The sequence below is a fragment of the Trachemys scripta genome, chromosome 2, assembly GCF_013100865.1.
Source record: "Trachemys scripta elegans isolate TJP31775 chromosome 2, CAS_Tse_1.0, whole genome shotgun sequence".
NCBI lineage: Eukaryota > Metazoa > Chordata > Testudines > Emydidae > Trachemys > Trachemys scripta.
In genome coordinates, this window is record NC_048299.1 from 20766168 (window position 1) to 20788390 (window position 22223).

Genomic DNA, 22223 nt, shown 5'->3' on the forward strand with positions numbered 1-22223 from the left:
AAATTAATGAACTATTAAAACTACTCAACATTACTATTTTCCCTACTCATCTGGCATTTTCATCCTCATTATTCCTTCCCACAATATGGCCACTGTTGGTGCAAGAATCGTCTACTCGGCAGCTCTTGCCATCTGGAAAGCCTTCAAGTAGCTTTCTGCCTCATCTCTTTTGAAATCTCATCTTACATCAGATTTGTTTGCACCAGAATAGTCTAACTTATCCCCAATTTGTTTATATTTAACTCTGCAAAGTATTTTGGGAATACAAGCTGTGTAAATTAAAATACACCCAAATTAAAAACCCAAAATAAAGTTGGATTTGAATGTATTGCAGTCTACTGTTACTTATGCAGTGTGCAGGGACAGAGCTTCTAATTCATTAGGCCTCAAAACAGGGAGATCACCAATATCCAACACAATGCGCATCTATCCAGCTGTTTGCAGCTTTATTTTGAAGTCATTTTTCTATGCTATTGACAAGCTGAGGACAACTCAGCACTGGACTAATGTTACAGAATACACTTTTTGTAATTCTCAGTCTACTTCATCAACAGTGTTAATCTCTACCCTTCCACAATTGAGAACAGCACACAGTACAGTATGTTGTCCTTCCTTTAAAGCCAGAAAATACAGGCTACCAGAAGTCTGAAACATGCTACCTCAACTCAAACATATACTAGGTAAAAACTAGTGCTGCCATACATAAAATGTAAAAAAGCTGAAAATGGCTGAGAACTTTAAAAACTGGGCTATTACAGACTGCAAATCCCAGTGATGATTCAACCCAGTGATGTGTGAAACAAAAGCAGCTCTCGACCATGCTTGTAGTTGTTTCCATCACTTCACACTGACTCAGACATTCTAGGTTTCAGACAGACACACACAAAGTCCTGCAATCTTATTATACAGATGAATTTTAAAAGACCCTTATAATACCCTGAGTGCCATCTTCATGTTTATGGTGCTGTTTGGACCAGAATTGCTAAGCTGGAACCGCTGATGCATAGTTAGATCTTCACTTGCCAGCAGTTGGCTCAGAGGAAGCTTGAAATTTCCCAAAGAACACTGATGTTGTTCATCCTTGACCTAGAGCAATACAGAAGACAACATGCTCAGCTTTACGAAAACACCCAGAAAAAGAAAAGAAAGTTATAATTTTAATGACAAGTTTTCATCGTGTTCAGATATAGTTTGCCCTTAACACAAATTTGGTTGGTCTTATATAGGGCAGGAAATATCAAAGAACTATGTGTTCAATATCCATTCACTCTCATCTTTACCTTCATTAGAAAGAAAACTGTCTAGACTGAGCACTGATGCAAATAAGAAAGAAGACCAGTGATAACAGTTGTGTCCAGTTGGGTTGAAGACTAAATCTATAAGCTAGAGTTTGCTGACAGTCAACTATATCAGACAAAAGTGAACTCAACAGTTAAGGAACAGCATTAACTCAACATTCCCCATCTTCTCTAGATCCCTTCAACTGTCCACATATGGCCTCAAAAGCGTGAAGGGGAGTAATAGTTGGACAAAATAGGGAAGATCTCAGGGAGAGAGCAACATGAAGGACCACGTCTGTTAGTCTATAAGGTGCCACAGGACTCTTTGCTGCTTTTACATGAAGGACCTGGGCATGATAAACAGAATAATGTTGCTTCTGTAAATTAGTGGGTTATTGAAAGAGCTGCTTGTTACGACTCAAGCAACCATCACAGGATGATTAATTTAGTACATTTAAAATGTGAGACATCACATTTGGTATACAGTTGGGGTGGGGAGTTTAGTTATAATTATTTTTTCTCCCTTTAACAAGCAAGCGCTCACAAAAGGTCATCTTTATGCTGGTTCTTAAAAATTGTTAAAGTTTAAATTGTAGTGCTTGTTACAATGTCTCCATGATGTCCGGCTCATTAAGAGCTTGTGAACTATGGCTGCTAATCTGCAATGCTCTAGCAAAAAAGAATACATGAGGACAAAGAGATACCATACCTCAACTTCAAGGTCCTGCCGTTTGGGATTGTGAATGAAGAAAGTGAAGTGTTCCTCCCATACGGGTTCATTGGTCTTGTATCGAATCTGAAGGGGGGAAAAAAAACCCACGTTACATGTAGAGCATTTCTCTCAAACAAAGCTAGTGTTGAAGATGTCCTCTGTTTATACAACAATCATGTTCCGAACTTGATCTATCTATAAAGTTGGCAAATGGGGTTAGCTCAAAGCACATATAGTTCAGTATATGTGCATATAGTCTATTTAATAAAACTTATTCTTAGGGCTGCTGTTTTTTGGGGTTTATTAAATTTTTTTAAATTATTTTTTGTTTTAGGTAGGTATCCAAAAATCGGGGTGGAGGGTGTTGAGGCTTGTATATACTTTGTATATGCTGTATTGAGTTATGTAAAAACTTATGTATAATTATGTATATTATGTATAAACATTACTCATTAGAGTAGTATATACTGTAATGACTAATCTCTTTATAGTGTTCCTAGTGCACTTTAACGTTGTACTGTTTCAAACCTTTAGTGTGCATCAGCAGGGTCTACAAAGACCAATTAATGAGCAACACATTAGTGCATTTTAGAAATCACACCCCTGAAGTTTACATTACTGTTCAGTGTAGAAAAGCCCTTATATACAATTAACATTTCTGGTGTTTTTTGAATGAATGTTGATTTTTATTTATTTATTACTTGGGATGTTTTATCTATATATATCAGTTAAAACCTAAAATCAGAAGCCCTACTTCTTTTGTAAGTTACATGGACCGACAGTTCAATGCACTATATTGTGCAAAGTGTAATTCCAGTTGATGAAACTGGTGGTGGTCTGTGAACAAAGTAACTTCACCATAAGGTTCCAACTTATCTTCAAACTGGTGATTGTTCTTTCCCAGTCTTCCTCAGTGTCAGTGAGTGCACCAAGACTGGATGACACAACAAAACTGAATTTCACTACTTCCAGTGATTAGTGAAAACTGCCACGTCATTTCCAGAAAACAGCATTTTTTGGAAAGACTAACATTAAAAAAGGCTGTTATGTGGAGTTCAGGTTAACAATTTACCCCGATATATTTGTTAATATTCTCTTCCCGTTCTCAAATCAATATCTATATGAAAGTTGCATGTACAACATGCTGTTGGTCTTCTGATAAAATTTTCAATAAGATATGTGAACATAGATATAAAAAGGCAACCACCACTGGTAATGTGATCTCCAGTTTGGCCCATTGCATCTTTTGCTTAAAAATAGTCAGTTCCTTGTATTTATCTCACTGCTGTGTTGCTAATATTTGTCATTAATTTATTTGTTTTTATTTAAAAAATTTTTAGTGCTTGATCAATATTTGCGGAGATTAAAGTCCTATTTATCTACAGGTCTTCGCAATGCAAGCTTCTATACTTAGTTCTACCCATGTGCTCTAAGCCCAACCTTAGAGAGAACACGGTTAGTGAGAAGAGAAGGTTACTCACCCTGTGCGGTAACTGAAGTTCTTTGAGATGTGTGACCCTGTGTGTGCTCCAGTTCAGGTATTGGTGCGTCCCTGCGCCATTGATTGGAGAATTTCAACAGCAGTGCCCTTCTGGGTAGCACATGTGCCATCCCCGTCTTGCGGCATTGTTGACACCTCATCCGGCATGCACAACCTGACCCCTCACAGTTCATTCTCTATCAGAGAGTCTATAAATTGAACTCCGAAGTAGAGGGGAGGAGGGTGGGTAGTAGAGCACCCACAGGGACACACATCTCCAAGAACCTCAGTTACTGCACAGGGTGAGTAACCTATGGGTGCTCCACTTCAGAGGACTGTAGAGCAGTGCCTCACATTGAATAAAAGAGGCTTCAGAGTTGTTGTCTGAATGACTGAAGAGAGCACTGTTAGACCTAGAAGTGCATCTGAGCCTGCGCTCTGGGTGATTGTGTAGTGTTTTATGAACGTATGTTCAGAGGCCCAGGTGGCAGATCTACATACATCTATGAGTGGTACATAGTTCAAAAAGGCTACTGAGGTTGCTATAGATCTGGTAGAATGAGTTCTGATCCTCAATAGGAGTCGTAAGTTGTTTTGCTGGTAACAGAGATGAATGCACCCGGAGATCCATTTTGATAGCCTTTGTGGCAGATCCTTTATAACATTCCATGGTGGAAAGGAAAAGCCTTGGAGATTTTCTGAAAGGCTTAGTTCTGTCAAGGTAGAACGCTAGTGCGTATCTGACGTCTAGAATACGTAGTAGAGCATCTTCTGCCCTCTCGTGAGGTTTGGGAAAGAAAGCAGGGAGATGGATTGGCTGGTTTATGTGGAAGGAGGATGATATTTTGGATGTGGTCTCAAGGTGGCCATGTCCTTATTGAATATGGTATATGGCGGACATGCCACGAGAGCCCCTAACTCACTGACATGACAGACCGATGTAATAGCGACTAAGAATGCTACGTTCATTAATAGATGTGTCAGTGAACACGTTGGTAAGGGTTCAAATGGAGACCCGGTGAGGCACCATAATATCAGATTCAAGTTCCAAGGTGGCGTGGGTGCACATACTTCAGGGTAAACATTCTGAATGCCCATAAGGAAGCATTTGGTAATTGGATGCGCAAATAGTGAAGCCTTGTCGATCTCACGATGCTGCAAGATGTACTTTGAGCGAGCTAATAGATAACCCTGAGTTTTTTAGCTCTACGATATAGTCCAATATCAAGGGGAGAGATGTGGAAATTGCGGGAACATGTGGAGAATCTCTTCCACTTCTGAAGGTAAGTATTGCATGTGGTTGTCCTCCTACTGTTTAGTAACACATGCTTAACCTATTCTGAGCAGGCTAATTCATCATGATCGAACCACGTAGGAGCCTTGCCTTCAGCTGAAGTCTCTCCAGGTTTTGGTGGTGAACCTGTCCAGTATTCTGTGAGAGGAGGTCCGTCTAGAGTGGTAGAGTGCATGATGCACATACTGCCATCTGCAGCAGGTAAGAGTACCAAGTCTGTCTTGGTCATGTTGGGGCTATCAGTATGACCTTCACTTTGTTGGTATGTATTTTGTGCATCAGCAGCACCCTCAATAGAAGTCGTATTAGTGGAAATATGTAAAGAAGTGGTGCTTCCCATTTGAGGAGGAAGACATCCCCTAGTGATCAGGGTCCCAGGCAGGCTCTCGAGCAGAACTGTGGGCATTTGAAATTTTATGATGTCACAAAGAAGTTGACGGATGGGTGGCCCCAAAGTTGAAATACGTTTTGGAGAACTACTTTGTTCAGTTCCCATTCATGATCGCGCGAGAATTCTCTGCTCAATATGTCCGTTGCAGTGTTCTGACAGCCTGGAAGGTAGGAGGCTGAGATGTTGATATTGTGTTGAATGCACCAATTCCTCAGTTTCATGGCCTCGTTTCATAGGTACTGGGAGGCCTGCTGCAATGCTTTCTATAGGTGGCCCAGAGGTTCCAGGCCACTGCACGGGGAATGGCATGGTTGGGCCATCCATGGGTGCCCATACCATGGCTGTATGTCCTGTCTATATTGAGGCCTCGCTCTTAGAGGTCCAGAGGTTGGCGTTTATCAGTTGTGAGGAATGTTGTGAAGAAAAAAAAACACCCTCTTCCTCATTATCTTTCTCCTCAGTGGAGAATGGAGATGCTATTGGTGATATAGGCTATTCTGGTACCGTGCGCACCAGAGAGCCGTTGGTGCCAAAAAGTGATGATGCTGGCATGGACGATACTAATATGTCCTTATGATGGAGAAGGTGACACAGTACTGATGGTTTCGGAGCCAAAGTGATTGATGTCGATGGATCCAGCGGTGCAGTCGACAGTGCTGATGGTTTTGGCAGCAATTTGGTCAGTGCCGATGGCATCACTATTGAAGAGTTGGTCGGTGCCGATGAAGCCGATGGGGCAGGCAATGTGTTGGCATAGCCTGTGTTGGCAGTTTCATCTCCTTAAGCAGTGTTGCTGGTGCCACTATGGAGGCGGTAGGCTTACTCCGGCCTCTCGTCTCTGTGCCTGGATGCTGGGAATTGGCAGAGGCCACGGTGCAGGTGGTGCTGGAGGATCCCGGTGCCTCATAGGTACTTAGCTGCAGTGCGTTCAGTACCGAGGAGAGTGATCTGGCTGGAGATCGCTTTGTTTTTGATCGGCTCTCTCTGAGGAGAAGTTGCTGCTTGTTTCCTCGTTGATTTTTTAGAGGAGTGAGTCTTCCTCTGAGCAGAAGGTGAGATCTCCAGGGATCTTTGTGCAGACGGGGTCTGCTGCTTAGGGTCGGATGCCAGGCACAAAGATGACTCCATAAAGATGATTTTGAGGCGCATATCCCTGTCCCTCCTAGCTTGAGCCTTCAGGTTGCTATAGTGAGCGCATTTCTGAGGAATGTGCGACTCACCCAAGTAGCGGAAGCAGCATAAGTGTCGGTTTGACGTGGGCATGACATCCGGCATGACAGACAGTGCGTAAATCCTGGTAAACCAGGCATAACTGAAAAAGTAACAGTTCGTTCCAGGTATAGACACTAAAATGGTCTATGAAAAAGAAAAATATTTTTTTTAAAACTAAAGCAGAAGAAAGGAAAGGAGGTAAGTAACTGACTATTAACTATTTTAACACTAAAACAAGCTAATGTTGTGACACTTCTGGGAGCTCCATCTCTGGCCGAGGAAGGAAGGAACTGAGGAGCTCAGGTCATGTGTGCTTGTTGAGGCGCCATGAGACGGGAATAGTGCATACGTGACCCAAATGGCACTGCTGCTGAAATTCTCCAATCAACAGCACAGGGATGCACCAACACCTTAAGTGGAGCATCCACAGGGACATCACTTGAAAAAGAACAGGTAGTTCTGATGATTGTTATTTATTTATATTACCATAGCGCTGAGGAGCCCTAGTCATGGACAAGGACTCCACTGGATTAGGTACTGTACAAACACAGACCAAAAAGGCAATCTCTGCCCCAAAGAGTTTATAGCCTATGTTCATGTTCATTCACTCTCTGGCCTCTCTGCTGAGAATGCCAGTAAGGATGCTAATTAGTGCCAATTGTGGGGGTGGTTTTGGGTTAGTTGGATAACTGGACATTGGACTGAGTTCACCAGCTCATTTCAGACAGATAAGACTTTAAATTGACTTTTGGTTACAACTTGCACTAGGGGCTAAAGGCTTGGTAGTCCACTGCCAAGCACATATAGTTAAGGACCCAAATGTCTCTGAAAGAGCTCAGTGTTGAGAACAGTAGCTTACCTTACTTTCCTGTGCCTTGTGTCCAACTGACAATAAGACAAGAGGGTTGGGGTTGCTGTTTATCTTCTTTCCTGACTGATAAAGAGGAGAAAGCATACATTTCATCTTTAGAATATGCTATTACATTTCCCTCTACTTCAATTTCACTCCAGTATTTAATTCCCCTCAGCCTTTGAACCCACTCTGTTTTTTAAATATCAAAATTGTATTCATTCTACTATATGCATTTTTACTATCCTCAGTATTTAACAGAAAGCATGATCTGCACACATTTACATGGTTGGTGGCTTCTTAGCAGCTTAACATAGAGCAATGATACAGACTCACCCATCCATAGTAGACTAGTTTAAGAACAGTGCTACAAGCAAGTTGGAGTTTCAGAGTCCTTCCAACTGTTGTTCTCTTGCTACCCTTTGAATGAAACTGTTTGGAAAAGTGCAACCTCCCAACCTTGTAATGAGTTTTAGAACTCAAAGAGTGTCATCAGAACAGTAAAATGAATGTTGCAGTTAGCATGCCGATGGAAGATATGGAGAAAGTGCCAACTCAGGAAGCTTACTTTATGTACAATGCTACAGTATAATTAAACTGGATTTAATACCAGGTCATCAACATTTCTCCTTTTTGGATGGGAAGAATGAAGATGCACTGTAATGTACCTGATTGGTAAACTACAGAAATACCTAATACTCTTTATTAGAGAATCAACCAACTCCCATATCTGAGCCTAGCTCACAGCTGCATAGCATTAGATCAAACTGTAAAAATAAACATTAATTTAGAATCAAACTATATAAAATAGAAATATTTCTACCAGGTATTTCCATAACACATTTTAGATTGGCCTATCAAATAAAAATTTAAGCCAGAGAGAAAAGTTAGACATAAACATTAATCATCTCAAGAAGTTGTTAACGCAATTTAAGAAAACAATATACAAGGTCAATTTATTTTAGATTTTACCCAAAAAAGATTAATAAGATTAGACATAAATTAAACAGAAAAGTTAGTTGAGCCCTACTTAAAACATGTAAGGTCACAAGAATGTACTTTATGATTGAATCACTACTCTTGTTTTGAACTTCTTAAGTATTAAGAATCAGTTCATGTCTCGTATTAATCTTCTACATCTAATATTTCCGATAATATGAAATGATTCTTATCAGATACATTTTGCTTATTGTCAGAATTTTCTTTAAAGCACAATGTTAAAGGAACAGAGGGGTAGCCGTGTTAGTCTGAATCTGTAAAAAGCAACAGAGGGTCCCTGTGGCACCTTTAAGACTAACAGAAGTATTGGAGCATAAGCTTTCATGGGTGAATGCCCACTTGATCAGACAACAGGAATATTCCTCTCGTGGACAAATGCTCAATTTCTGTTTTTAAACTTTAAATATTTAGTCCCACCCAAAATAGCTGTAAGTGTTAGGGAATACAATGAAAATAAGATTAAAATCCATCAACATAGTTAAAGAATGCTATCTGCAGACTTAAATAAGAAAGATTTATTTTGAATTTTTTTTGTTTCACAAAATGTTGCCTAAAAATGTCTTTTCTTTGTATAAAGATGTAAATAACAATAGAGGCATTAGCAAAAATTCCTATAACTAATACTGACTACACAATAGCTTTATGTAATCATTTTAGTCCTAATGAAATAAATGATATCGTGCGCCTCCACCCACCCACCCGCCTCCATAATATATGCCTTTGGCAGGTTGAATTTACTGTTCACTGGACATATCAGCATCTAAACTTGCAATTTCCACCTTATATTCATGCTGTTCTCAAGTTATTCTCTAAATTTAATCTCTGGATTTTACATGCAATATGTCTGGGCATAATATAATCTGTGTGTGTTTATGTATTTATTGAGGGTAGGGACAGGATACAGAGGGACCTAGACAAATTAGAGGATTAGGCCAAAAGAAACCTGATGAGGTTCAACAAGGACAAGTGCGGAGTCCTGCACTTAGGACAGAAGAATCCCATGCACTGCTACAGATAGGGACCGAATGGCTAGGCAGCATTTCTGCAGAAAAGGACCTAGGGGTTACAGTGGATGAGAAGCTGGATATGAGTCAACTGTGTGCCCTTGTTGCCAAGAAGGCTAATGGCATTTTGGGCTGTATAAGTAGGGGCATTGCCAGCAGATTGAGGGACGTGATCATTCCACTCTGTTCAACATTGGTGAGGCCTCATCTGGAGTACTGTGTCCAGTTTTGGGCCCCACACTACAAGAAGGATGTGGAAAAATTGGAAAGAGTCCAGCGGAGGGCAACAAAAATGATTAGGGGGCTGGAGCACATGACTTATGAGGAGAGGCTGAGGGAACTGGGATTGTTTAGTCTGCAGAAGAGAAGAATGAGGGGGGATTTGATAGCTGCTTTCAACTACCTGAAAGAGGGTTCCAAAGAGGATGGATTTAGACTGTTCTCAGTGGTACCAGATGACAGAACAAGGAGTAATGGTCTCAAGTTGCAGTGGGGGAGGTTTAGGTTGGATAGTAGGAAAAACTTTTTCATTAGGAGGGTAGTGAAACACTGGAATGGGTTATTTAGGGAGGTGGTGGAATCACCTTCCTTAGAGATTTTTAAGGTCAGGCTTAACAAAGCCCTGGCTGGGATGATTTAGTTGGGAATTGGTCCTGCTTTGAGCAGGGGGTTGGACTAGATAACCTCCTGAGGTTCCTTCCAACCCTGATATTTTATGATTCTATGATCCAAAGAATTTTTATAAAAATCAAATCAAGGAAAAGAACATTCTAAATGCATTATTTTTTAAACTTTCATGTGGTTTGAGCATTGGCCTGCTAAACCCAGGGTTGTGAGTTCAATCCTTGAGGGGGCCACTTAGGGATCTGGGGCAAAATCAGTACTTGGTCCTGCTAGTGAAGGCAGAGGGCTGGACTCAATGACCTTTTGGGGTCCCTTCCAGTTCTATGAGATAAGTATCTCTCTCTCGCTCTCTCTCTCTATATATATATAGATAGATATAGATATACACACATTCAGAATATATTTAAAGTGTATTGATTCAATATTAATTCAAAATTGACATTCAACTCCTCAATAGAGAAAATTAGTATTTAAAGTTTTCTATTTCTTAGATCAGTCACTAAAGCAGAGATTCTTAAAGATTTCAGAAATTGACAAAAGAGAGACTACTTTTCATATCATGAACATAGTTTTTATGAACCTGTATATGTAAGTCTTATAATGAGGTGGAGCTCAGTTCTGATACATCTCCTTAAAGCTTTGATTCTCCAGTGAGAATACTCATATGCTTAGAGTTAAGCAAGTACTTTGTTGGGTTGGGACGAGAGTGCTCAACATCTTGCAGGACTGAGCCCTGGATGGAAACTGACAGCTTCTAGGAAAAACATCCAACTGAAAATGTATCTTAGAAACCCAACAGGACTAAAATATTGTGTTTATTACCTATTTCTGAATGAGTAACCAAGTCTTATTGGACATGTGGGGGGTGTCAGCTCTGTTAATGAAGTATTACACCTCTACCTCGATATAATGCTGTCCTTGGGATCCACCGGAGTGCGCAACCCCGCCCCCCCCCGGAGCACTGCTTACCATGTTATATCCAAATTCGTGTTATATCGGGTCGCGTTATATCGGGGTAGAGGTGTACTTTAAATCAGAATTCTAAAGCCGACTATGCATCATTTAGTTGATTTAGAGCCTAAATTCTCACAGACCAAAATACTCTGTTTGTCTTGACCATGTCATTTACTTCTTGGTGCTAGGAATTAAATATTCTGGCACTAACTGCATTGCTGACAATAGAAATCCATCCACTGTTGGCAAAGACATGTTGCAGACATTTGTGTGTATTCAATTAATTTTGTGACCTTAAATGGAAAACTGTATTAGTTTTACCTTTAGGGCTTTCTGAACAGCAGCCTTCTTCAAGCCATCAGGGTTAAAGTTTAATGGATTATTCTTTTAAGTCAGAAGAAAACATATGAAGGGTTAATAAGTCATGCAATGAAGCGATTCCACTAGGTTAATTAATTAATGACATGACACAAACAAACAAAAAATCACCCCAAAACAATGCAGCAACAATAACCAAGCAGAAGTTACTTCAAAATAGCCCAATAAAGTCTTTTGTTCTTCTCTCCTCTTCTACTACAAGTATTCTGCTTTTAAAATACACTCATTTTCTTTCTATCCTTTTATATTCTCCTGTATCATTTCTGTTGATATACAAAAAGGCACCAAGGTTTACTAAAAGGATTATATGGGGCACTGCTTTTCCCAAAAGCCCTTTTATACATTGCTCTTTCCTATTATGGGAAAGTATGTTTTCTGAAATACCACAACACAGAAGCTGACACGAAGAAAGATAAATCAAATGGGGATGCGAGAGAACGTACTTTTATGGGAAAATAAATATATCATTATTCCAGATATTAGTAAGGCTTAGTCCATTGTAAACGTAAGCATTTTCATCTTCTTTTCTTGGTCTTCTTTTTCTTTTCCAACAGACCAATGCAAATACCTTGCCTGCTACTAGGAATGCAACATATTTTACTAGTTTGAACTGAGGATGTGCAAATCTATCAGCAATAGAAATCTGAGCAGATTTAAGAAATGACAATTCAGCCCTCTGACCTTTTTCCACTAACTAAACAAGGTTTCTCATTTTACTTCATTAATAGTCATATTATCCTTGAAGTGATGCATGGAAACTGTAAAACATTAAGGGAAATTTGCATTGCCACCAACTCGGGGGGGGTAATTTTAGGAATTAAGTAAAGGATTTTTAAATAAAGGAAACAAAAGCTTTCCAGGATTTTGTATTATCCTATTGATTTTCAAGCACAATTTCCCACTGATTGCAATGGGGAGTTCTGCTTAAAAAGCTGTGGCATGTGGCAGCCCAGGAATTAGCACTAGCAGCTCTTCAAACATGTCACACTTAAGACAGGAAGCAATGCTACCAGTACTTTGCCAAGAGAAAATCTTTCTAAAATTCAAATGCACTGTTGACTAAAATTAAGTGTCAGTTCTTTCTGAAAAGAAGAAAAACAAATTCTTTAATATTCTTGTTGTGATGTCATTAGCCATATCCTGGCTTAGGAGAGCATGTACTATAGTATTCCTGGCATTCAGTTTAGAAGTTTGTGTTTCAGTATGAATAGATTTCAGAGTGGTAGCTGTGTTAGTCTGTATCAGCAAAAAGAACGAGGAGTATTTGTGGCACCTTAGAGACTAACAAATTTATTTGAGCATGCAGTGGAAAATATGGTAGGAAGATATATATACACAGAGAACATGAAAAAATGGGTGTTGCCATACCAACTCTAATGAGCCTAATTGATTAAGGTGGGCTAGTATCAGCAGGAGAAAAAAAAAGAACTTTTGTAGTGATAATGAGGCTGGCCCATTTCAAATAGTTGACAAGAAGATGTGAGTAACCATAGGGGGAAATCCACCCATTCCAAATCACTGCAACTTGCCTACTATCAGACCCTCGCTGTGCAGTCTTCCTCACCCCAGCTGGAGGTCAACTAATGCCTTGAACCATGATGACTAATTACTCCCGTGTCTCATAAATCCTTCCTGTGGTCTCAAGTGGGGATCCAGAAACTTCTCAAGCTCTGAGAGCATCCTTTGGTGATCTATAGAAGATAGTAGGGTTACCATATGTCCAGATTTTCCCAGACATGTCCGGCTTTTTGGGCCTCAAATCCCCGTCCGGGAGGAAATCCCAAAAAGCCAGATACGTCCGGGAAAATAGGGAGGGAGGGCCCGGCGGTGCTTGACTGGGGGCCGGGGCCGGCGGTGCGGGGCCAGGGGTGCGGGGCGGGGGCCGGCGGTGCTCGGCTGGGGCCGTGGCCGGGCCAGGGCTGGGGCCGGCGGTGCTCGGCTGGGGGTGCGGGGCTGGGGCCGGCGGTGCTCGGCCAGAGGCCAGGCCCAGGGGTGCTCGGCCGGGGGCTGGCACCCCAGGGCCCGAGCCGAGCCGGTAGGGAGACGCTGGGGCCAGAACCTCTTGGCCCAGGCCCAGCCCCACTTACCTGCTGCCTCCCTGTTTCAGGCTTCCCGCGAACATTTGATTCGTGGGAAGCAGGGGAGGGGGAAGAGCAGGGGGCAGAACATTCAGGGGAGGGGGCAGAGTTGGGGTGGGGACTTTGGGGAAGGGGCGGGGCCCCATGGAGTGGCCTCCTTTTTTAAAATGAAAATATGGTAACCCTAGAAGATAGTGACCTTGCAACAGTTGTATTAAACTCGGTGCGACTGGTACATGATCTGTACAAAGTAAAAATCTAAAGGCAGACATATTTGCAACCCAGTACTCTGAGCTAAGAAGGACAGTGCATATTAATACTAATGATGGGTACTTTTGAAAATTTTACCCACTAAGTTACTTATAAGCGGAGTCACATTTTCGTAAGTATCTTGGGCACCTAAGGCACTTTTGAAAAGGGATTTAGGGTCATTAGTCACCTAGCTCTTTTTGTAGATTTTATCCAGTGACTAAAAGGGAGATATACGTGGAAGAGATGTCCTATGTGAAGTCGCACACTAAAATCTAAAAAGAAGCAATAAAAATAGAAGCTTTTGACCAAAATTTAGCATTAATATTTCCTTTACATCTTTTTTTAAGGTTGCAGAATAATTTTTATTGTAGAAAACACCAATTACCTTGAAATTTTAGTACCAAGAAAATATACTATAGTATGTTTTTATGCTTAGGACACCTACACACCATGCCTTTTTATTTGTAAATTTAGATATTTAATTGTATTTTAAATTTTATTAGATGAAGTGTAAATATTTACATATGGTTCATATGATTTGGTATTTGAACCTTAAACAGAAGGATATTAATTGAAAGGACCAGGCAACCAGCTCTTTTGGTCCATCACCATTGTGTTTGGCTTAGATCAAATAAGAGACCACCAGCAACACTTTAATCTGCACATCCTCATAGGCTTATTCAGCTCTCTCTGGCTCAGGAACTCTGAACCTGAATACACACATGGCTTCCAATCTCTGGTTGTTTATAGCAGTGCGTGTATTTAAAGTGTGTGTGTAGTGTAGCTACAGCCGTGTCCATCCCAGAATATTAGAGAGACAAAGTGGGTGAGTAATATCTTTTATTGGACCAACTTCTTTTGATCTTCTTCAAAAGAAGTTGGTCCATTAAAAGATATTACCTACCCACCTTGTCTGTTTAAAGATTGTTAGTCAAAATACAAGACTATTCAAATTCAAAGGCAGCCATCAGTTTTCAGTGAACCCTACAGCGTTCAATGCAAGCACAAAGTACTTCAGTCTATACTACCACTTATGTCAGTATAAGTTATGTTGCTCATGGATGTGACTAAGCCACCCCTCTGAGGGACATAAATTACACTAACCTAAGCGTCGGTGTGGACAGCTCTATGACAATGGGAGAGCTTCTCCTGCCGACATAGCTGCCGCCGCTTGTTGAGGGTGGATTAATTAAGTCAATGGGAGAGCTTTCTCCCGTTGATTTAGAGTAGCTCCACTAGAGAGCTTACAGTGACACAGCTGCATCGGTGCAGTTGTGCTACTGTAAGCTCTCTAGTGTAGCCATAGCCTTAGTAAGTGATGGTCTCCACTAAATGGGGCCATTGCTGGCTAACAAAGACTATTTGAAATAGAGAAAAGGAATTGGAATTGGCATAACAAGGGGAGCACAAAGAGCTACAAAGAACTTTTTATTGAAACCTGAACCAGGTGAGGGAAGATTGCAAGTTCTCATAAATACTGCTACATCTCATTGTAAGAGTGTGACAAATGAGGTTGGTTGTAATGATTTATTATAGTTTCATTTCTCTGGTACTAAAAGTCAACATTTCATCCACAGTATGCTGATACAGTATGTATTTTATTACTCCATGAATCTAACAATCTAAATAAAAGCTCTTACTATTTAATAACCTACACATCTTGAGTTTCTTATCATAGAACATAATTTACTTACCAGATATGTTGTAATAATAAATGAAATTTTAATACTCTAAAATGCAATCAAAAGGTGGCACAAAAACAAATGCACACTGGTTGAAACCATGCAGCAAAACAAATGGCATGCTCTGTCATTCCACTATAGAGTCAGTGGCTTTAGTAGAACTAATCCACACTCTGGCAAGTAAATAAAATAAACATATATATATAACACCAGAGAACTCACAAATAGTGCTCTATAGAGTGAGGTAGTGTTTTCACAAAAGACTAGTCCCGATGCTCTCCTCTCTTTTAAGTAGCCACACCCAAAGTTTCCCTCGTAGATACTCTTAGGAAGATGGAAATGGAAGGAGAAAGAGAGTGATGGGATTGTGGCAGAATGAATGCACAAGCAGCTTTACTATATAGGAAAGTTAAGGAAAACAGTCAAAAGATTCCAGAATAACTGCAAGATGTAACATATAAGTAAATGTTTCCCCATCATATAACTTTTCATCAAGTAATCCCACTTCTTTAGCACTGGGTATTTCAATTATATAAGTACATTGTACTTGTATAGTACAGTAACCATGAGAGGATCCCTCAGTGATCTTCAAACATTCTCCTGGTTTTCCCTGGATATTCCACATTTATGTTTTAACATGACAAGTACTACTAAGTATGTGAAAAGCGACAAGCCCTCTTCTATGCCATTTCCAGTGTAAGATAGAACACATCTAACATCAGTCTTTGAGGAGTCTGAAAAGTTTAAGATCCTTTTCCTCAAATGCAATGCTTTGTAATTCACAATGGGAAGGCAATACCATTAACAAGCCATCTTTGAATGCAAAAGCGACATTTCTTTATAGAGAGAGTTATGGCTAGAGATTGAAAAAAATATTATTAATCGAAAGCCGTCTGACTCGCTGTTAAAACTAAATGCCTCTGACTGGGATTACCTACAAAAACAAAAACATGTGGGTCTGACACTAACGCCTTAGATCTGAAATGTACTACTGATCAAGGATGACATAAGTAAACTTTCCCTGTTCCGCATCCCTAACAGCTGTCAGTGCTGAAGAGATTCAGTTTCCAACTAACAATTACACAAAATTATTCCATTGATAAATATATGCACATTGAGAAGTGTCGGACGCCTTTCATGTTTGGGCTTGTAAATATTATTTCATACCAGAATTAGGGTGGACACATTGAAGACAATTTGCCACCTTTGGCAATTCCAGAGTAGAAAGACGCTCTTCTTCTTTCCCTCCTCCCCATATAAGAAATATTCCTGCTAGAACTTTCAAGATCTTTATTATAGCAGACTAATTTGGCATCTACAACAATCTTTTCAATCTCTCTTTACATGGAGTCTTTCCATATCACTCATAATATTTTTTCACTCATCTGTGAATTCTCTCTACTTTTGTTGTATCATTTTTGCGATAGGATATCCAGGATTGAATATAGCAGGAAAGCATACCGTTGATTTATATAACCAGGGGCAGCAAGTTATACGGGCCTGTGGTGCCTGGGCTCCAGCAATATTCAGGGCCTGGGGGCCCGGCTCCACAAATGTTTGGGGTCAGGTCTCTCCCCCGGCCCTGCCTGCTGCCCCCGCATGCCTCCCCTGAGTGTCCTCCAGCCCCCACTTGTTGCCCCCACACGCTTCCCCCGGGCTCTGGAGCGTCCCTGCTTCAAGCCAGTGGCTGCCCTCTGCAGCTCCACGCTGAGCTTTGCTCTGCTGGCTCCCAGCGTCAACTGCTGCCACGGGGTCCTAGTGCCCCCATCCTCTAGTGCAGGGGTAGGCAACCTATAGCACGCGTGCCAAAGGCGCACGCGAGCTGATTTCCAGCGTCACTCACACTGCCCAGGTCCTGGCCACCAGTCCGGGGGGCTCTGCATTTTAATTTAATTTTAAATGAAGCTTCTTAAACATTTTGAAACCTTATTTACTTTACATACAATAATAGTTTAGTTATATATTATAGATTTGTAGAAAGAGACCTTCTAAAAATGTTAAAATGTATTACTGGCACGCAAAACCTTAAATTAGAGTGAATAAATGAAGACTTTGCACACCACTTCTGAAAGGTTGCTGACCCCTGCTCTAGTGCCAGGGCAGGCTGACCCTGACCCTGCCCTTCCGCCTCGGACCCTTCTCTTTTCAGGCAGGACCCTCCACCTGCACAGGGCCCCCTGCCCACTCGCAGTCACAGCTGCTGCCTCCACCCCCAGTGAGGTTACAGTGAGGGGCAGCGGCAGGAGAGGCGGCGCATATGTGATGGCAGCCCCCCGCCCCGCACCACAGGGGAGGCGAGGGGGCTTCCTGGGCCTGAGCGGAGCCCTAGGAGCACATGCAGTGACAGTGGTGTGAGGGGAGTGTTGCTACCGGGGGGGAAGAGGGAGCCCCTGCCCCGGAGTTTGCTGCTGCCGGCGGGGAAAGGACTGGGGGGAGCCTGCCTGCCTGCACCCCAAACTCCTCATCCCCAACCCTGCCTCAAACCTCTCATCCCCAGCCAGACCCTAATCCCACCGCACCCTAACCCTCTGCCCCAGCCCTGAGCCCCCTCCTGCATCCCATCCCCGGCCCCACCCCATAGCCCTCACCCCTGCACTCCAACCCTCTGCCTGAGCCCCTCCCACACCCCAAACCCCTCATCACCAGCCCCACCCCAGAGCCATCACATTTTTACATTATTTTAAAAATATATATATTGGCTTACTAGGCAGGTGGGGGGGGCAGGACTTGGACCTGTTCTGGGCACCACCAAAAATTATACAAACTTGCCATCCCTGTATATAACAGCATTTTTAATATTTTCAGTTCTATTTTCTATTCCACTCAAATTTTGTTTGCTTTTTTGGCAACACTGCAGAACAAGCTGAGGTTATTGCTGAATTGTTGCCAGCAACACTCAGATCTTTTTCCTGAGTTGATAGCAATCCTCAAACTGCAATGCAGAAATGTCAGTCACATGCTCTTGACAGGCAGTATATAGAGAGTATCAGCCAGGGCCTATTTTCCTCGTTAATGGAGATTAAAGTTAACTAAAGAGAAGGCAGTCCTGTTTGTACTTGGGATAAAAATTCACATTATTCTAGTACTGAGGAATCAGTGTTCCCTATCAGATTACGCCTTAAGGTTTTAACACAATATAAAGATGAATGCTACAAACTCCTACACAGTGAGCTAAAAATATTGTCCCAAAGAGCAGGCAAATCTCAAATTTATTCCTAGATGTAAATTTTTTTTTTTAAAGATTCAAATTCTATTCTGACCTTTTAGAGAGAAATCAGACTAAATTAGATGAAGCTATTGGATGTTTACAGGAAGCAGGAATATGAAGAAGTCAGAGTCAGAGTTGAGGCAGAGTTCCCAACAAGTGCCTGGCTACTTGCTGGGGAAGCTGCACGATTATGGAGAAGCAGAGCTTTAAGGAAAAGGGAAAAAGAAATAATCTGTTTTGTTGTGTTTTACAATATTTTCTATACATACACACACTCAAAACTTTGAGTAAAACCCAGTAGTTGAACAATACAACATAACAGACAGGAGAGTACAATTTCTCAAAAACAAAAATAGATGGTAGATAAATACTTTCCTAAGTGCTGGAGTATTATAAAATAAAATTAAACTATATAGACAGATTCCAGAGACTTCCCGTTGAGTAACAGGGGTAAATTCTACGCAGATTTATGCCCCATTCATTTCTACTGAAGTAACAAGGTAGCCTCAGTGTGCAAATCCACACATGAAGGTTCCCTTTATTGTCTATACAAACTATCCACACAATTTCCAACCAATTGTTACTATATAAAAAAATACAACCTATGCTAGAGTATTTATGAAATGACTTGTGAAATAGTGATGTTTGAGGAAGACAGGAATGGGGATGACTTATTCAGCATGTTTACAGTTACATCTGTCATCTTTCCGTTTAAGCCATATTTTAAAGTGACGCTAATTTTAAAAAAATTATTAGTTGCATAATTTTTCACTTTTATAATATTTTCTTTTCTTGGTTTAAAAGCCTTATGGTGTTAATGTTTTAGCCAACATCATAGCTACAACCAGCTCAACTGCCCAATGGTATCCTTCACACTCCAACTTAAGATATTGTTCATTCTGTTCCTGTTATCGTTTACAAGTATGAAAACCACTTCAGTAATCTGTGGCCAACTACAAGATAACCAGCCCTTCCTACTCTTGGGCACCTTTATATATACAGGTTTAATTGAAACTAGTGCTCACAAATTTATTCTTCACTATGGAACAGCTCCTAAAGCCCAAACATATATAAGTCTGTTGAACTCAAGGTAATGGGGGCTGTCCATTTGTCTTTTATAGGCTGGTCCATACTATTTTCTTTAGAAAATATTACATAATAAAATACGCAGTCTTGCCAAATCCATCAAAGGAGCATTCTTTTAAAAATTACCTTGATTAAACAGCAGACTTTATTAAATATAGTTAACTACATTGTACTAGTTTCTGAGAGACATGGACCATTACATTGTACACGTGAAAACATGAGCAAGAGTGGAAAACATGGCATGTGGGTTAGTGAAGCAGTGCGGCATACTGTTAAGCAAGAAGTGCTAGAAGGAAGTAACGGCTACTCAAGGCATGGGCTACTATCACAATATGACTTACTGGTAGATTTCTTGCTGAATCCAAATAGAGAATAAGCAATGCAGAAGAAAGCCCATCATTGGCTTGGTCTTTATCAGCTTTAATGCTTGACAGCACCTAAAATTAAAGAATATATACTAAGTATGTTTCTATACATGGAAATAGTAATACAATGTTAGATCCATCCCTGATTATTTTTTTCTTATGCACAAATACATCAAAACACTTGCTTATAAATAACAGTATTCATAATTAGCAAAACAAATAAAAATGTATATAGTGATAAAAGTTGTAATAAACAATATAGCTCATTTATAAGACAAATTACATCAAGTGTAAGATTAAATACGAGTTCCATCTTCTTGAAGGTCTTCAGATGATTTTATAGTATTGCACACATTACTTATGAACTCCAAACACTGCTTTTCCCATATACACCTCTACCTCGATATAACGCTGTCATCGGGAGCCAAAAAAATCTTACCGCATTATAGGTGAAACTGTGTTATATTGAACTTGCTTTGATCCACTGGAGTGTGCAGCCCCGCCCCACCCGGAGCACTGCTTTACCGCGTTATATCCGAATTCATGTTATATCGGGTCGCGTTATATCGAGGTAGCAGTGTATTTTCTCTCATGTCTAATATAGCTCTTAATTAAATTTGATTAAATAAAACAAATAGCCAGCAATTTTTGCTAAATGTATCCTATTTATTAATACTCTATATAAGCAATCCATTGATAGCAAAACAGTCTCAACTGACAGGAGTTAGGAACTCATTTGTTTCTTACTTCCACATCAGAAGATGCACAAGTTTCTGCTGTTACCTTGGGAGGTAATTTTACATTTGGTAGGCAGGTCTTTTAGTATGTTGTTAAACACTCAAAAGCTAAATTGAATGGATTTCACATAGGTATACCAATCTAATTTCCTAGGATAGGCCTGATTGCAATTATTGACAGTATTCCCATGATCATGCCTCTCTTATAGCAAACACAAGACACTTTGTATTAAGGAGCCTGAAAAACAGAATTTTTGTGGATTTCCAACTCATGGGGCATGTGGCATCTGTCATGTGACAATGGAGATAAATTTATAGTTTCATCAGTAAAGACTTTAGCCTTGAGTCTAAACCAGCTATTGTTCATTGTTAAGTAACATTGGGTACAAATGCCACATTAACTACTTGTTTGCAATGTTGTTGTAGCCATGTTGGCTCCAGGATATTAGAGACAAAAGGTGAGTGAGGTAATATCTCTTATTAGACCAACTTCTATTGATGAAAGAGACAAGCTTTTGAGCCTCACGGAAGATGAGCTCTGTGTAGCTCGAAAGCTTGTCTCTTTCACCAACAGAACTTGGTCCAGTAAAAGATATTACCTCACCCACCGTGTCACATTAACTACTTAACTGTCTGTTATCAACCTAGTCCATTAACCTCCTAAACAAAAGAGTAATTCCTACCTTAACAGAGGAAAGTTGATATGTGTTGATCCAGACAAAATACTATCTTCAAAGAATGCTATTTTTAGATAAATACACCCGTCTTCTCTAAAGATTTTCTATAGATCCTGAGTTCCTTTCTTAAACTTTTTAGGACAAATTCTAAGCCTAAAATGATTCAGATTCTAAATCTGATTTGAGATCAACTAATCAGCTCTCACTGTCAGTTTTAAGCATAACTCTAAGGAAAGTAGCAGAGAATTCTCAGTGGAAAGCACTACCTTTTATTTTTTCCTCTTTTTGGAGGTCCACCAGAATTTGGTAAGTAGAAGGGTATGGTTTATTAAGATTAATTTTGTTTAGCATTTTGTTGACAATTTAGTATTGTTTTAGCTTTTGTTCCTTATGTAGTTTTATAATTATCATGGTTATCTGGGGATTAACATTTGGCACAAGGTGAGACTGAACATAGTGTCTGTATGAAGGTTGGTTATTTGTGTTTTAAAACTTTTTGTATTCAATGGGCCTTGCTGCCATGGCAATAGGCTCTATAGATAACATTTTCAAAAACACATTTAGACATCCACTTCCCATTGAAAGTTAGTGAAACTGAGGCACCTTTGAATATTTTACCCTGGATTGAATTAATACATGAACATGGAAGTAAAAAGATAACAGGAATGGTGAAAGTCAATCATTAGAAAGCTTGTCTAGAGACCAAAAGGTAGACAACAGATAACAGCTCTGCCAACAGGCTGATCTTCCATAAAAAAAAAAAGATTTGAACATGATGTTGAAGATTCAAGTTAGTGGGCATGATGCTCATCTTTATTTTGCAGTCAGTAGAGACCAAGACAAGTTGTTTACTAGCTAATCATGACTAAACCACAAGGTCGCGGTGAGCATCAATTAACTCAATTCTTTGCAACCATGCTAATACATGATAAAATACTGTACTAATATGATCCCAACAGA

At 40.3% G+C, this 22223-nt stretch overlaps 1 protein-coding gene across 4 annotated transcripts in view; it reads right to left on the reverse strand.

Annotated features, from left to right (window-relative positions):
* Positions 1-22223, reverse strand: part of ESYT2 (extended synaptotagmin 2) — a 135544-nt gene that overhangs the window by 12734 nt on the left and 100587 nt on the right. The window contains exons 13-18 of one of the 4 annotated variants that reach the window (XM_034760015.1): positions 19826-19921; positions 15413-15514; positions 11122-11184; positions 7229-7303; positions 1990-2076; positions 937-1086 (exon numbers count right to left, since the gene is read on the reverse strand). In XM_034760015.1, coding sequence (XP_034615906.1) covers positions 937-1086; positions 1990-2076; positions 7229-7303; positions 11122-11184; positions 15413-15514; positions 19826-19921 — 573 coding nt within the window. The remainder of the gene's footprint in view (positions 1-936; positions 1087-1989; positions 2077-7228; positions 7304-11121; positions 11185-15412; positions 15515-19825; positions 19922-22223) is intronic. The other 3 variants (XM_034760017.1, XM_034760018.1, XM_034760019.1) reach the window with 3 other exon arrangements.